Source organism: Geotrypetes seraphini, chromosome 1, assembly GCF_902459505.1.
Source record: "Geotrypetes seraphini chromosome 1, aGeoSer1.1, whole genome shotgun sequence".
NCBI classification, from domain to species: domain Eukaryota; kingdom Metazoa; phylum Chordata; class Amphibia; order Gymnophiona; family Dermophiidae; genus Geotrypetes; species Geotrypetes seraphini.
The window spans coordinates 65546884-65561540 of record NC_047084.1 but is presented as its reverse complement, the minus strand read 5'-3'; the positions used below and the strand labels follow the sequence as shown (position 1 = coordinate 65561540).

Sequence of the window (14657 nt, the reverse complement as noted above, 5' to 3'; positions counted from 1 at the left end):
GAGATACAAGGATTTCAAGTATCATTGCTTAATCCTTTTAGGTCCTTTAAGTTCCAAATTCTTATAAACATTTTATAATTCATTTTTTAAAAGCTCCTTACTATGCCAGATGGCATTTAAAAATGACAGGGAACAATATGATACATGTTCCATGGCACTGGGCCTATTCTACAAATTCAAGTGATCTGTTAACACAATGGCCAAATGTATTTGTTCCTGTTGTTCTGAAGTATTTCTGTAACTTTAATATGTCAAATAACTAAGGGGTCTATTTATTAAGGATGCTAAAGATTAGCAAGTGCTAAATTGGTTAGCATGCCTTCGCAAAAGGACCTCTAAATGATTTTGTATTATGATCCGGGATCCACGTTTTATCACAGGTCCCTGCTGAAAAATCTGTTGAAGAAGCAGTGTTCATAAGTTGCTTCTCTTGCACTCCCTCTTTGACCTCTCTCCCCCCTCATCTCAATCCCTGGGCCAGTTTCTGGTGGGCAAAATGAGAACGGGTTATATAGAAACATAGAAATAGACGGCAGATAAGGGCCATGGCCCATCTAGTCTTCCCACCCCAATGATCCTCCCCTACCTATCTCTTTGAATAGATCCCACATGTCTATCCCATTTGGCCTTAAAATCAGGCACGCTGCTGGCCTCAATAACCTGAAGTGGAAGACTATTCCAGCGATCAACCACCCTTTCAGTAAAAAAGAATTTCCTGGTGTCCCCGTGCAGTTTCCCGCCCTTGATTTTCCACGGATGCCCCCTTGCTGCCGCTGGACCCTTGAAAAAGAAGATATCTTCTTCCACCTCGATGTGGCCCGTGAGATACTTGAATGTCTCGATCATGTCACCCCTCTCTCTGCGTTCCTCGAGTGAGTATAGCTTTAATTTATCCAGCCGTTCCTCGTACGGGAGATCCTCGAGTCCTGAGACCATCCTGGTGGCCATTCTTTGGACCGACTCAAGTCTCTGCACATCCTTGCGGTAATGCGGCCTCCAGAACTGCATACAGTATTCCAGGTGGGGTCTCACCATGGATCTATACAATGGCATAATGACATCAGGCTTACGGCTCTTCTCCTCCACCAATCCAGAGTTTGAATCACAATGCCTATTGCAGTTTACAGGGATCTGCATAGTTCAAACTGCAAAAACTAAAGCTCAAGGACAGAAGAGAGATACAGATAGGAGGCATCCAAATATCACGCTGGGGGGGGGGGGCAGGAGGAGAAATAAGAGAGGCTAAGAAGGAAAACAGCAACAGCAATATAGAACAATACTTCTTTCCCTAATAAATTTTTGGGCAGGAACATATGCAGATCACAACCCAAAGTGTGTCATCATCCAGCAGAGTGCTCTGATGTGAACAGTCAGTTTGAATTTTAATAATGGCTCAAACATTTCTTCTAAGTTTGCATTGTGGAGCAAGGTATTTCAACATAATACTGTATATAAGAGTTTTAGTATACTCAAAGAACAAGCCTGAGCAGCTTATAATTCAAACTTATTCACATGTGGAAAACCCTAATATAGAGCTAATAATATTCAAAACACACGGTTAGATCCAGGAAATGCTATATCTCTAATCCCTGATAGCTGGTTAGCTAACTTCAGCAATCACCGTATATTTCTCTGCTGCATAAACTTCTTTTTGCATCTGACTGAGGAAAAGCCAGTAAACTGGTCTCAAGTTGTCTCCATTAAAAATCAGAATTACTTAAAGGCCTCAAGGTGCTTTTAAGTACTACCGACTTGTCCACTCGTTGCACAAATCATTCTTTTTTGTGTCCTTCTCTTCAACTGCAAACTGTGGTTCCACGTTGCTACACCGGATGCTTTGGAAAGACTTCACGAGTCAGTGTATCATTGCTCCATCACTGTCTTTATTCAAATTCAGTCTTATGAGCCCGTTCCGAGGCTACTTTTAAATCTTAATCCCTGATTTTTATGCTCACAGATATGTATGATTTAACCTTTTTTTTTTTTTTTTTTACTGAGCTTCCCAGTCTCCCTTTAATGTATCTTTGTCTTAATTAGACCATAAACTCTAAAAGTGGGATTGTCTCTGATTTGTATCTGTACAGTGTTGCATATATCGAACAGCGTTATGCAATTAATAAGTAGCAGAAACAGAATTTAATCTTCTGGTAGGAAAAATAAAGACATTTTCACAGAATCTTCCGAACTGTAGTCTCTCTGTTATCAGACACATAGCAATACTGAAATGGAGACCAGGACACAAAACAGAAGGCTTTCTATTGTTCCAGCCAAATGTGAAGTACGTGAGAAAGAAGAAACTGTCACATAGATGCCAATATTTGATATTTCATCTCTAGTAAAAATCATCATTCATGTCTGGTAGTGCAATGGATACAAGTTTAAAAGCTGCTACAAAATAAATTTTAAATTATATTTTTCCACATGTTCCTTAGACTGGCTGTCTTTTTTAAAGGAAAAAGAAGGTGCAATGAAGGCGGTGTATACTTCAGTATTAGCTATAATTTGTGTGTGTAACATTCAACGTTAAAAAAACAGTCAAAAGAGTGAAGGTATAGCCAATTCTGTTGATACTTTTAACGCCCATCAATAAAGGTAGATGTCACATTGAAGAAGGATTTACAAAGTTAATCATCTGATTTGCTCTGAAACAGAGATGTGAATGACCATCCTACATGGGTAGGTTTGAGTACGTCCTGATCTTCCTCAGGAGGAATCAAAAAGTGTCTAGAATTAATAGAGCAGGGACTTCCGAAAGATGCATTTTCACTGTTACTATCGGTGGATGAAGCCGAACATGGAGATTCTACATTCCAAGTATTTACATTTGCTTGAGGCCTATAACCTGCACATTGTTCTAGCTCTTCCTGTGTAGGTATGTGGCTGTCTGTTTTCACAGTATTAACAGAAAGCTGCATTTGAGGTTTGTAGCCTACTGTGTCCACAAATTCATTTTCTGATTCTTCCTCAGACTTTGCTTGAGGCTGGTACATGGACTGAATGTCGAGATAAATTACCTTGGAAGACCCCACAGCTTCATCTATTGTTGGATTGGAGATTTCCTCATCCATGATTGGTGGACAGTATGATATGACAACATGATTTCCACTTTCCATGTCAGAATTATATTCAGGAAGGTGAGTACCTAGATCCTCGCTTTCACTGATAGGTGATATAATTTCTGTATCCATAACTTTAGGAACTGTTGATAGGTTTTCCACCACTTCTACAGCATTGGGAGTACAAGGGTTCATCTCCAGTGTTTTCACAGCAGCATTTTCCTAAAAATAAAGCAAACATGGATGTAGATGAAATATATTGCTCTGAACTCAGAAGATGACAAAGCAAATATCAATAAAAAAAGAACAGTCATCTACTCAAAAATCGGTACGTGAGACCACAATAAGTCAAATAAAGTGATTAAAAATCACTGATATAATATTTTACGACAAAAATACAACAAATATATATACCAGGATCAGAAAATTTCTAAATACAGGGGAGAAAATATCAGAACCCCTCCTCTACCCTACTGAGAACAGGTGGTAGGATATCTTGGATAAAAACCTCATTAGCATTAAAAAAACCCACAACTGAAAAAAATGCATCCAATGATCAGTGCAATAATTATGATTTACAGGATAGACCAAGAAAAAACATGCTTATCTGTACCAGAAATCAAACACAAGCTGTCTCAGGGTGTGGATGTGGTACACTCATAAGCACCAACAATGTGGTATCCCCTCTGTAGAGCACATCTACATCCCAAGGCAGCTTCTAAAGCGAAATGCTGGCCCATCACTGGGCACTTTTTGGGGCAGTCTATCCTGTAATTCACATATATTGCCTATAAATAGATCAGCTGTCACATAATATACAATAAAAATAATGACTAACCACCACCAAGTGGTAAGATAGTAATAACAAAAAAATCAGACCTCAGAATAAAATTATTCCAGCAATATAACATTGGTTGTTAATAATAATAATAATTTTATTCTTATATACCGCCATACCGAAAAAGTTCTAGGCGGTTCACAACAAGGTGAGCTATTACATGGGATACAGATAAAATACAAATTTAGAATAATGGACTTAAAAACAGATAAAGACAAAAAGCATTTACAATATAATGCAGAAAATACCGGCATGGCAGGGAAAGAAGTAATACATAGAACAGATAAACACTTAAGAACAGAGATCCCTTAGATTGAAAAAAACTGAATAACAAGAAAAGTTTAACAATTAAAAAATAAAATAAATTGCTTTGAAACAATCTCATGCAATCCTTACACCTCAGAAATGAATGGCCTAAGCCAGTGGAAAGACCCTCCCCCCCCCAAAAAAAAAGGATAGTTCATAAGATAGAGAATAGTCAAAATCTGACCAAACTGCAATAGTACATTTATGTTTCCAAAAAAACTAAGGGGCCTTTTTACTAAATCTTAGTACATGCTAGTGCACGTTAAATGCCAATATGTCCACAAGTATAAAATGGGCATCTTAGTATTTATTGCACTTTAATTCCATTAGTGAGAACTAAGATTTTAGTAAAAGGGCTCGTTTGGCAGCTAAATAGGAAGCCCATGGGCTTCTTAGCATTTAGCATGCACTAAATCCATATTAGCCCTTTCAGGACCATAAGGATCGTAGGCCAATTTTTGTGGTTTTGACGACATTTTTATGGTAAAAAGGGCTTGCAGATGCCAAAAAATTGATTTTTTTTGTGAAATATCATTATTTTTTTTAAAAAAAATCAAATTTCTGGCTTATGGACAGTGTGGCAAGTGAATCTTCTCGTCAATCTGGCAACGACGCTAATGAATGAATGTCGGAACCAGTTTGTTTACATAAAGGCAGTATCATATGGAATCCGTACATATCAAATTTAGAACTGTAGACTATCCCAATCAAAATTTATAGGATTTTAAAGTTATGGGACAAATATGTCCCTTGGTCCTGAAAGGGTTAAAGGGGGGGCACTTATTTACACATTTAATGAACATTTGCAATGAAAAAAATTCTCTCTCCAATTATCAGTTCCTAATTTTCACAGCAAATTTTAAAAATATAGGAAAGAAAATAGGAGAGAAAAAAACCCCAAAGTTACTTTTACCCAATTTGATGGCGGCACTGGTTCTCTATGCCAGCTTGCAGATAAACAGAATATTTCAAGGGATACATGGTTTTTCACCTCTATGTGTGTGTGCCCAATAATTCTAGAATAAACAAAGAAATGAAAACCTGCCTCGTCATGAGTACCCCACAAAACAAAAACACTTCTTTTAAAGTCCCCTAAAAATTTATCAAATGACAAAACTGAATGAACTGATCACCCCCTGCCAAAATATTTTTAGTTAATTGGACCCTTCTTACCTGGCTGATACTCTTCTGAAACTGTAGTGCCTTGCTGTTTTCTGGATTTGGAATATCAGGATAAAATGTTTCTTTGATCCTAAAAAAAAAAAAAAAGAATTCATTAAGGATATTTAATTGAAGTAAGAATACAGGTAGGGATGATTTGAAAAGTCTGGTAAAAAAAAAAAAAAAGTAAGTTAAGCAACGTAGCCTCCATTGAGGGCTACACATTTAGGCCCAGATCCTCTAAACCAGGGGTATCCAACCTTTTGGCTTCCCTGGGCCACATTGGCCAAAATAATTTTTTCTGGGGCCGATGAGAAAAAAAAATAGGTTGAGCAGGTCCCAAATTTGCAATCACTAATATAGAAGATGTACGTATCTAATAATAAACCTTCATTAAAGGGACACTGTGGAGAGGAACAGCAGCAGTAATATTTACCCTGACTGAGTGGTCCCTCCACGTGTACCGCTGACAGTGAGAGCAGCCACAGGCTTCCGCATCCCCATTCTGATGAGCAGGGATGGGTGGATGCGTGCTTCTGGTTCTCCCATTCACTTCTATTACAGCTACGGTGAGCCTCTTCAGAGGTGAGCTTCATCAGAGCAGGGATGCTGAATCAGCTGTCAGCAGCGCACAGGGAGGATCGTTTAACCAGGGTAAATATTACTGCTTTTTTGGGCCTCCCACTTTGAGCTTAGGCTCCCTCAAAATGAATATCTCCCCTGCTGTAGCTAGTAGGAATCCCCAAGCCTCACCAACTGACGGCCATCTCCTCCCCCTCCAACTTCCCAAGTTCTGCAGCTGGCAGCAATATTGTGGAGTGGCTGCCTTCCCTCCTCCCTGCCCCTCCTTGGCATTCATGCATGCATGAAAGCAGTGGCAGCTTGAGGATATTGCCATTGGCTGCAAAGCTTGGAGATTTGGAGTTGAAAGACTGGAGGAAGATGTCTCTAGTTGGCAGGGTTTGGGAATCCCCACTAGCTCAAGTATTTATAAACAGAACTCAGGCAGGGAGAAACTTTGGTGCCCATCCACTAATTATGGACTCCAGTCCGTCCCCCAAATCAGCTGTATATTGCCTCTGTCCACTCAAATCTTGCCTTCTTTCTCACCCTTCTTCTTTTTAAATGTTCAGCTTCCTCTTAATTCTCCATCTTCTCTCAGTTCCTAACTCTCCCATTTCACTCCTTTCCCAGCCTCCTATTTCCTGCTGTCTACTCTCCATTACCACATTTCTACCATTGTACTCACTGCTCTGTCACTCATCTTGTCATCTCCTTTTTGACCTCATCCATCTGGCTCACCACTTTAAGAATCCCCCTCCATCTCTCCTCTGGTCAGGCTATAATTCCCTGTCCTTTTCTTTCCATCTCCTAGCATCTTCTTATCCCAGCTCTCTTCCCTCCTGCCCTCCTATGGGTCCATCTCTGCTCTTCTATCCCCATGGTCCAATATTTTGCTCCCTCTCTTTACTGTTTTTCTTCTTTCCTCCTCCCCCCCTTGATGCTGAACAATGAAATGGAGGGGGGAAAAAAGAGAGATGCTGCATCTCTCTGCCTTCCATCCACAGGCCTAATATTTCTTCCTCCCTCCCTTCCATCCCCAAATCCAACTTCTCTCCCTTTCTCTTTCCAACTGCCCCCATCTCATCTCTCCCCCTGCCTGCCTGCCTTCCCCAGGTCCACCATTTCTCCCTTTCTCTTCCCAACAGTTCTCCCTTCAAGTATCTCTTTCCCTCTTCCTCCACACTACCCCAGGTCCAACTTTTCTCCCTTCAAACTATTGCCCACCATCTCTCTGGCCTGTTTCTGGCCATCATCTCTCTGTCATCTGTTTCTGGCCCTTTAAGCTCTCTCCCCACATCCAATCTAGCACTTCTTTTAATACCCTCCCCCTCTGTACTTAAAAAAAAAAGTCCAGGAATTCCACCCAGGAATCCAATCACCGCCCCCCCTCCCCTATCACCCCTCAGTTCTAGTACAATCCATTCCCTCCACTGCGAGAAATCGACCCCACACCTCCTCAAATTGCTGCCACCGCCAAGTTAGTAAAGCAGTTAGTCTATAACGCTCACAGACCTAGCCCAATTTCTCTTTCATCGGCAGCACCCCCAACAACGCTCGAGGGTGATGCGGTGTTTTCTGTCTTGCCGGCACCCTCCTCCATCTTCCTGCAGCGTTCGCTGAAAGCTGTGGCAGCGGCTTCCATGTGCCTCCTGCGGCTGATCTGGAAGCGTTCCCTCTGACATCATGATGTCATAGGGAACACTTCTGGGTCAGCCGCAAGAAGCACTTAGGATCCACTGCCCGCGGCTTTCAGTGAATGATGCAGGAAGATGGAGGAGGGTGCCGCCAAGACAGAAAACACCGCATCATCCTCGAGCGTGAGCGGGGCCGCACAAAATACTTCTTGGGGCTGCATGCGGCCCGCGGGTTAGACACCTCTGCTCTAAACCAATGGTTCACAACCCTATCCTGGAGGACCATCAGCCAGTTAGGTTTTCAGGACAGCCCTAATGAATATGCATCATCTGAATCAGCAGACTCCCCAAAACTGCAGCTTCAGGGAGTCTTGATAGCTCAGTTGATCAGGGATTCCCAGGCCACAATCAGCTAATAGCAGGCCCTGGCGTGATTCTCTAATAGGAGCTGTTGCGTGTTTGACACGCTATCTGATTTTTGCGCTGGTTAGAGAATCCAGGACATAGTAAATAACAAGTTTCAAGTTCAAGTTTATTAACTTTTAATATACCGACCATCAACTGGTATCTAGTCAGTTTACAATAAAATGTTAAAAAATAGAGATAGAAAATTATTTTATAAAAGGAGTTAATAAAAGTGTACATTAAGGACATGAACTGGACGAACTTGAGAGTGATGGTAAGAGGGGAAGGGAGGGGTAAAGTTACATAATTAGGAGAAGAAAAGAAAGAAAGGAGAAAAAAAAATGGAGAGTGAAAGAAGAATGTAGGGAGAGGATAAAACATGTAGGATGGGATCGCTTCATAGAAGCGGTTAGTTGAGTAACAGCAGATAAAGACACAAACCGTCCAACCAGTCTGCCCAACAGTCACACTCATTACCGATTCATGATTCCTATATAAATTCCGCCTCCGTGTTTCCTCGAAAATAAGACAGTGTCTTATATTCATTTGGGGCCCAAAAAAGGCACTAGGACTTATTTTCGAGTAGGGCTTATTTATTTGCATGTACATGATCATCTCTCCCTTCCTCTCCTTCACCCCAATTCTTCTTCTATGCTTTCCCCCACATGTGCAACATCTTTCCTCCCATCTCACCCATCCCCTTGTGCCTTCCCCTTTCTATCCCTCCATCCCCCTGTGCAGCAGAACCTTTGCCCAGCTTCCATCCTTCCCTCCCTCCCATCCCTCGTGCAGAACCCTTTGCCCAGCTTCCATCCTTCCTTCCCTCCCATCCCTCGTGCAGCAAAACCCTTGAGCACCCACCGCCGCACCCGCAGCGCAGAACTGCCGAACCCCCACTGACCCTCCATCCTTCCCTCCTGATTCCTGCCGACCGTGACCATAAATACCTTGCTGCAGAGGAGCGTCAGGCCAGCAGCACTCATAGGCTGCTTTGCAACCTTCTCGCTGGGGCCTTCTGTGTACTGAACTATATATGTCTTTACTAAGCCCATAATTGGAAACATACAATGCCAATAATTTTGAAAATTGACCTTTGTATGTATAACATCACAGATTTTGTTTATGAATACTATATGGTTCCTTAATGTTATTAATTCTCCAGAATGATTAATTCCATTAAGCTCTAATTCAGAAAGCAAAATACTCTCTCCATGGTTAGTTGCATTTCTAATATAACAATTCTAGAACTCTTCAATATAGAATGATACTAAAAACAAAATCAACATTTTAGAAGTAGTCTTGGTAGAAAACAGTTTACCATTCTCTCTTTCGATAGCAAATGGTACTAGTCACCACCGCAAACAATGTTGCCACGACTATTGGGATGAGAATGGCAAGGATTAATCCTATAGCTAAGGAGAAAAAAGAAAACCCAAGTTACAAATATTACAAAATAACAACATTATTTACTACTTTTCAGAATTAACCAGTGTCAATATAGGACAGACAGAAGAGCTGCAATAAGAAACATAGAAACATGATGGCAGATAAAGGCCAAATGGCCCATCCATTCTGCCCATCCATAGCATCCACTATCTCCTCCTCTTCCTAAGAGATCCCACATACCTGTCCCATGCTTTCTTGAATTCAGTCTTTGTCTTCACCACCTCTACCAGGAGACTATTTCACACATCTATCATTTCCTTAGATTACTTCTGAGCCTATCACCTCTTAACCTCATTCTATGATGTAACAAGTGACAAAGTAACAAAGAATAGGGTGCCACAGACAGCAAGGATCATCTAGTACGCTCATTTTCAGTGCCTGTACACCACAACCTCACCAATCGGTTTGACTGACAGTGCATCCATTCTACCATTCATATTACAACCGTGCTACTAAGAGATCCCACACTTCACTGAATTTGAGAATTGCTTCCCCTTTACCACATCCAGGTGAGAGATTGTTTACATACACACATGAGGTCTGACAATTAAGTTCACAAACTTGACTCTGTGCGCTTACGTTGGCAGCACTATACAAACAACTCAGTAAGGTTTCATAACCTTGGTATATGTGTCTCATAGCTGTGTTTGTGTCGACATGTGGCAGTGTCTCACTGAGTGGTGTTCATTATTGTTGTTGTGTGCCATCGCGAGAATGTAGAAACTTGAATTAGAGCAACAAACAAACTAGGCAAAAATGGAAGTGAAATCAGGGACATGTTAGTCCAAATTTATGGGGATAATGGCATGATGAAAACAGCAATGTACAAATGGATTAAACATTTTTCTGAGGGGAGAGAAAGTGTCACTGATGAAGAAAGGTAAGGGCGGCCAGTAACAAGCAGAACTGATGAAAACATTGCAAAAATTCATTGAATTGTGCAGCAAAATCGTCGGTTGACTGTGGGAAGCATAGAAGACCAACAGGCTCATAATCAAAACAGCCAGACGTCCAAAAACCTGCCTTGGATGTCCTAATAGTATCCAAATGTTGTATTATGTGGACATGTACAAAGCATGACATTTGTACTCTGGTTAGGTAAGAAGAAGAACATGGATATGGTCTGATGTGTTGTACTGCCACTGTCCTACTCCAAAATCAAACTAGGCTGGAAGGGTCAATGATGGTGTCAGGAACAGGGTTGTTATAGTTGCAATGGAGGAGAGTGAAGAAAAATTGAGAAGATGCAGGGGTGGAAAAGATGTAGGGACTATCTGGGAAGCAAAGTGAGTGAGAGGATTATGTATGAGGACACAAAGTGAACAAGAGAATTCTGGTTTGAGGAACTCAGGAAGAAAGTGTCTAAAGAGTGATTGGAGGGAGTACAGGCTACGAGTAATAAGATCAGACAGTATATGGGCTGAAGGAGTTTAAAACAAGTGATAGGATCCAAAGGAATGTGAAAGAGTGGGTGTTTGCTTGACCTCGTTTCTTCATATATTTTTTGTTGTATTCTTACTTTTGTTATCCCTTGGTTTACAATGTTGGTATATTCTTACCAGTGTTTTTTTTGCATCAGATATGGGTCGAATTATACTTACCCCACCGCTAAAAAATTCTTAGTTAGATCCAACTTTAGCCTCCCATTATTGTCCTGTTGCAAATATATCGTTGTTAACAAAGATCTTAGAATCAATTGTTTCTAGGCAACTTTCGGAATATTTGGATGAATTTTCCATACTACTTCCATTTCAACATGGATTCCGTCCAAACCATAGTATTGAAACTCTTCTTATTTCACTAGTGGCTAAAGCTCAACAACTTCTAGTCCATGGTCGTTGTGCTATTCTGTTACAATTTGACCTTTCAGCAGCTTTTGATGTCGTTGATCACGATATCTTAATGCAATTATTGATTAATATTGGCTTAGAGTGTTTTGAATTGGTTCAATGGTTTTTTGAAATTACAATCTTATCAAGTTCACACTGAGGGTAAATTTTCTCCATCATGGTCTTCTGTTTGCGGAGTACTGCAGGGGGTCTCCATTTTCTCCCATATTATTTAATATATATATGACGACACTAAAATATTTGAACTTATCTACCTCAGAATGGATTTTTACTTATGCTGATGATATTTTCATCTTACTTGATGTTGATCCATCATTGATGAATTTAACAGCAGATATCAACTCTTGCATTTCAAGACTTTAAGATTGGGCCTCCTCTGTACGTATGAAATTAAATGCCACTAAAACAAAACTTTTGTGGTTTGGCCCTACCTACAATTTGCCTTCTTCTGTACGATTAAATTCTGGTGATACTTTGAAGATTGAATTTTCAGCCAGAATCCTTGGGTTTGTTTTGGATTCTTCTCTTTCTCTGACCAATCAAATTAACAATGTATCTAAAAAATGTTTTTTTTTAGTTTACGGATGTTAAGGAGGGTTCGTTGTTTTTTTCACCAGTGTTACTTTGCTGTATTGGTCCAAGCCATTGTTTTAGCTCATTTGGACTATGCAAATTCACTTTAGATTAGTTTAAGTAAGTGTAACTTAAAGAGATTACAGCTTATTCAGAATATGGCTGCTAAATTGATTTTTGGAAAGAGTAGATATGATCACGTTACTCCATTACCGAGAACACTGCATTGGCTCCAGGTAAATTGGAGGATTCAGTTCAAATGTGCTAGTGTTGTATTTAAAAGTTTATATGGGATTTTTTTCCCCATTGCTCACTCTTTGTTTTAACTAATCTAAGGCTTGGCTTTATATATCGAGTCATCATTCCAAGAAAGCTTGACTCGTTTTACAATAGGTAACTTAAGAGGAAAAAAACCCCATAAGGAATAATGACAACCTCTTTCAACTAGAGGAATACATAAATTTAAATTAATATTTCCTTCAATTAGAGATACTCAAGCTTTGGGCAGGCTTTCACACTCTATGGCATATGCCTCGGTAAAAATTTGGAATGACCTCCCTTCAGAAATTAGACTTCTTTCCTCTCTGACATGTTTTAGAAAAACTCTGATGACGTATTTGTTTGATAAATTTTTAGCTGACAAATAAGAGACTGTAGTATATGTTCTTCTTGTCCAATTATTTTTTCCTATGCACTCTTGAGCTATCTTCGTTAACCGGTTCGAGTCCCATATGGGAATGACCCGGTATATAAGATTAAGGATTGGATTGGATAGTGTGAGTGAGATTGGGCCTAAGAAGAAGAGGGAAGTAAATAAGAGATGCTGTGGTGTGAGAGTTGGGATTTGAAGTTGCAGGTGGGAAAAGAGTCAGGGGATTATTCTTCCTATTCCAGAAGCACTGCTTTCTCCTCCAAATCCCTCTCACTCCTCTTTCTCTCTCCTTCCGCTGTGCCATGATTCTACCTATCCTCTCCCAGATACCTCTATCTGTCCTTCCACTCCTTCTCCTTCCGGCCATGCTACATGAGATCCCTTCTCTCTTTCCTTCCTCCTAGATCCCCTCTCCCTCATTTACTGCCTTCTTTCCTCCCTTCCCAGCACCAATCAATAGGATCCCCTTTGGTGTCAGGTCAAAAGCGCGCCGGGACAAAGGCGCGCCCAGACAATTGAGTGCAGCGCGGAGGCGCGCACCGCTCAAAATGACTGTTTTTAGGACTCCGACGGGGGTGTGTGGGGGGGAACCCCCCTACTTTACTTAATAGGCATCGCGCCGCGTTGTGGGGGGTTCCAACCCCCCACATTTTACTGAAAACTTAACTTTTTCCCTGTTTTTAGGGAAAAAGTTAAGTTTACAGTAAAATGTGGAGGGTTACAACCCCCCAAACCCCTCATAACGCCGGCGCGATGTCTATTAAGTAAAGCGGGGGGGGGGGGGGGGTTCCCCAACAAAACCCCCCCGTCGGAGCCCTAAAAACAGTCATTTTGAGCGGTGCGCGCCTCCGCGCTGCGCTCAATTGTCTGGGCGCGCCTTTGCCTTTCGCGCCGTTGTCTATGAACCATCCCCTTCCCCTGCTAAAAAGACAGCTAAATAAATTGGACTTATAAGAAATGCAAGAAAATTACATTTTTATGCAAGAAAATAAAATAGTATAATATGCAAATATATTTAAATCTATGGAAAACACCATATAACTGCTGAGGAATTTTGAAAAATATGCTACATTAAACTGGCGTGGCATCTATTAGCCTTCATCTGCAACTACTATTTGAGGATTTTTCTCAACTTTTTCCCCTTTCCTACCCAAAAGCTTCTAGTAAATACTATATAAAGAAGAGTGTAAAACTCAGTCACTGCACTTCCTCCTCACCAGCTGTCACTGCCAAGGGAAAATTAAATGTATACCACAATCTGCAATACCCCCACTTACAGTTATCATTTGTAACCACATACAGGGACTTCGATGGGCTTTTTCCACCTCCGGTATAGGCTTGTAATTCAACACGGTAACTTGTGCTACCTTGAAGATCAAGTATTTTAAGATCCTTTACCGAAATATTTGTAATATTCTCAATTTTTGTATTATAATTTCCTGTTTGTAAAAGAATGTAAAAAAATAAAAAGTATCAATACATATTCATAAACGCAGAAAAACAATGATATTCAAAACAGTTTAAGTGGCCATTTCACTTGTTCTTAGTGGGAAAGGCATTTTGGAACCTGCAAGAGAGGAGTGTTGCAGGGCAGAATCAGGGAGGAGACAGCAGTTATTCAGTGTGTCTGCATAGCTAAGCAGGCAGAAAGGATCACATGAAAAGCAGTCCTAATTATACCCAATTAGCTACATGGATGCCACCCTGAATATCAGTTGGCACCAGCATAACTTATTTATTTATTTGATTTTTTAGCCCGTCCATCCAAAGGAGAACAGGTTACAAATCAAGTACTCAAGCATTTTCCCTCTCTGTCCCAGTGGGCTCACAGTCTATCTAATGTACCCGGGGCGGTGGAGGATTAAGTGATTAAGTCACACGGAGTAGTGCAGGGTTTTAACCCACAACCTCAGGGCTCCAAGGATGTAGCTCTACCTACTACGCCATCTGATTTGTTAATTAATTGCCTCCAACTTCAATCTCTCCTCCCCAACCCCTTCACACTTATCCTCTCCTTTTCTGGTCTCTCCCAACCCATTAAGCTTCTAATTCCTTCGTATCCCCAAACCCCCTCCACCCTCCAAACCTGGATCTCTCTCCAAAGTGGAATCCCTTGACACAGTGCAAAACCTCTCCAAAACCCCTTTTTGCTCTCCCCCCCCCCCCAAGGAA

General features: G+C 40.9%; 1 protein-coding gene across 2 annotated transcripts in view; it reads right to left on the bottom strand.

Moving 5' to 3' along the window:
- Positions 1–940: 940 nt before the first annotated feature.
- Positions 941–14657, bottom strand: part of LIFR (LIF receptor subunit alpha) — a 149954-nt gene continuing 136237 nt past the window's right edge. For both annotated transcript variants that reach the window (XM_033932603.1, XM_033932594.1), the window contains exons 17-20: positions 13763–13924; positions 9283–9376; positions 5374–5452; positions 941–3278 (exon numbers count right to left, since the gene is read on the bottom strand). In XM_033932603.1, coding sequence (XP_033788494.1) covers positions 2625–3278; positions 5374–5452; positions 9283–9376; positions 13763–13924 — 989 coding nt within the window. In that variant the 3' untranslated portion in view covers positions 941–2624. The remainder of the gene's footprint in view (positions 3279–5373; positions 5453–9282; positions 9377–13762; positions 13925–14657) is intronic.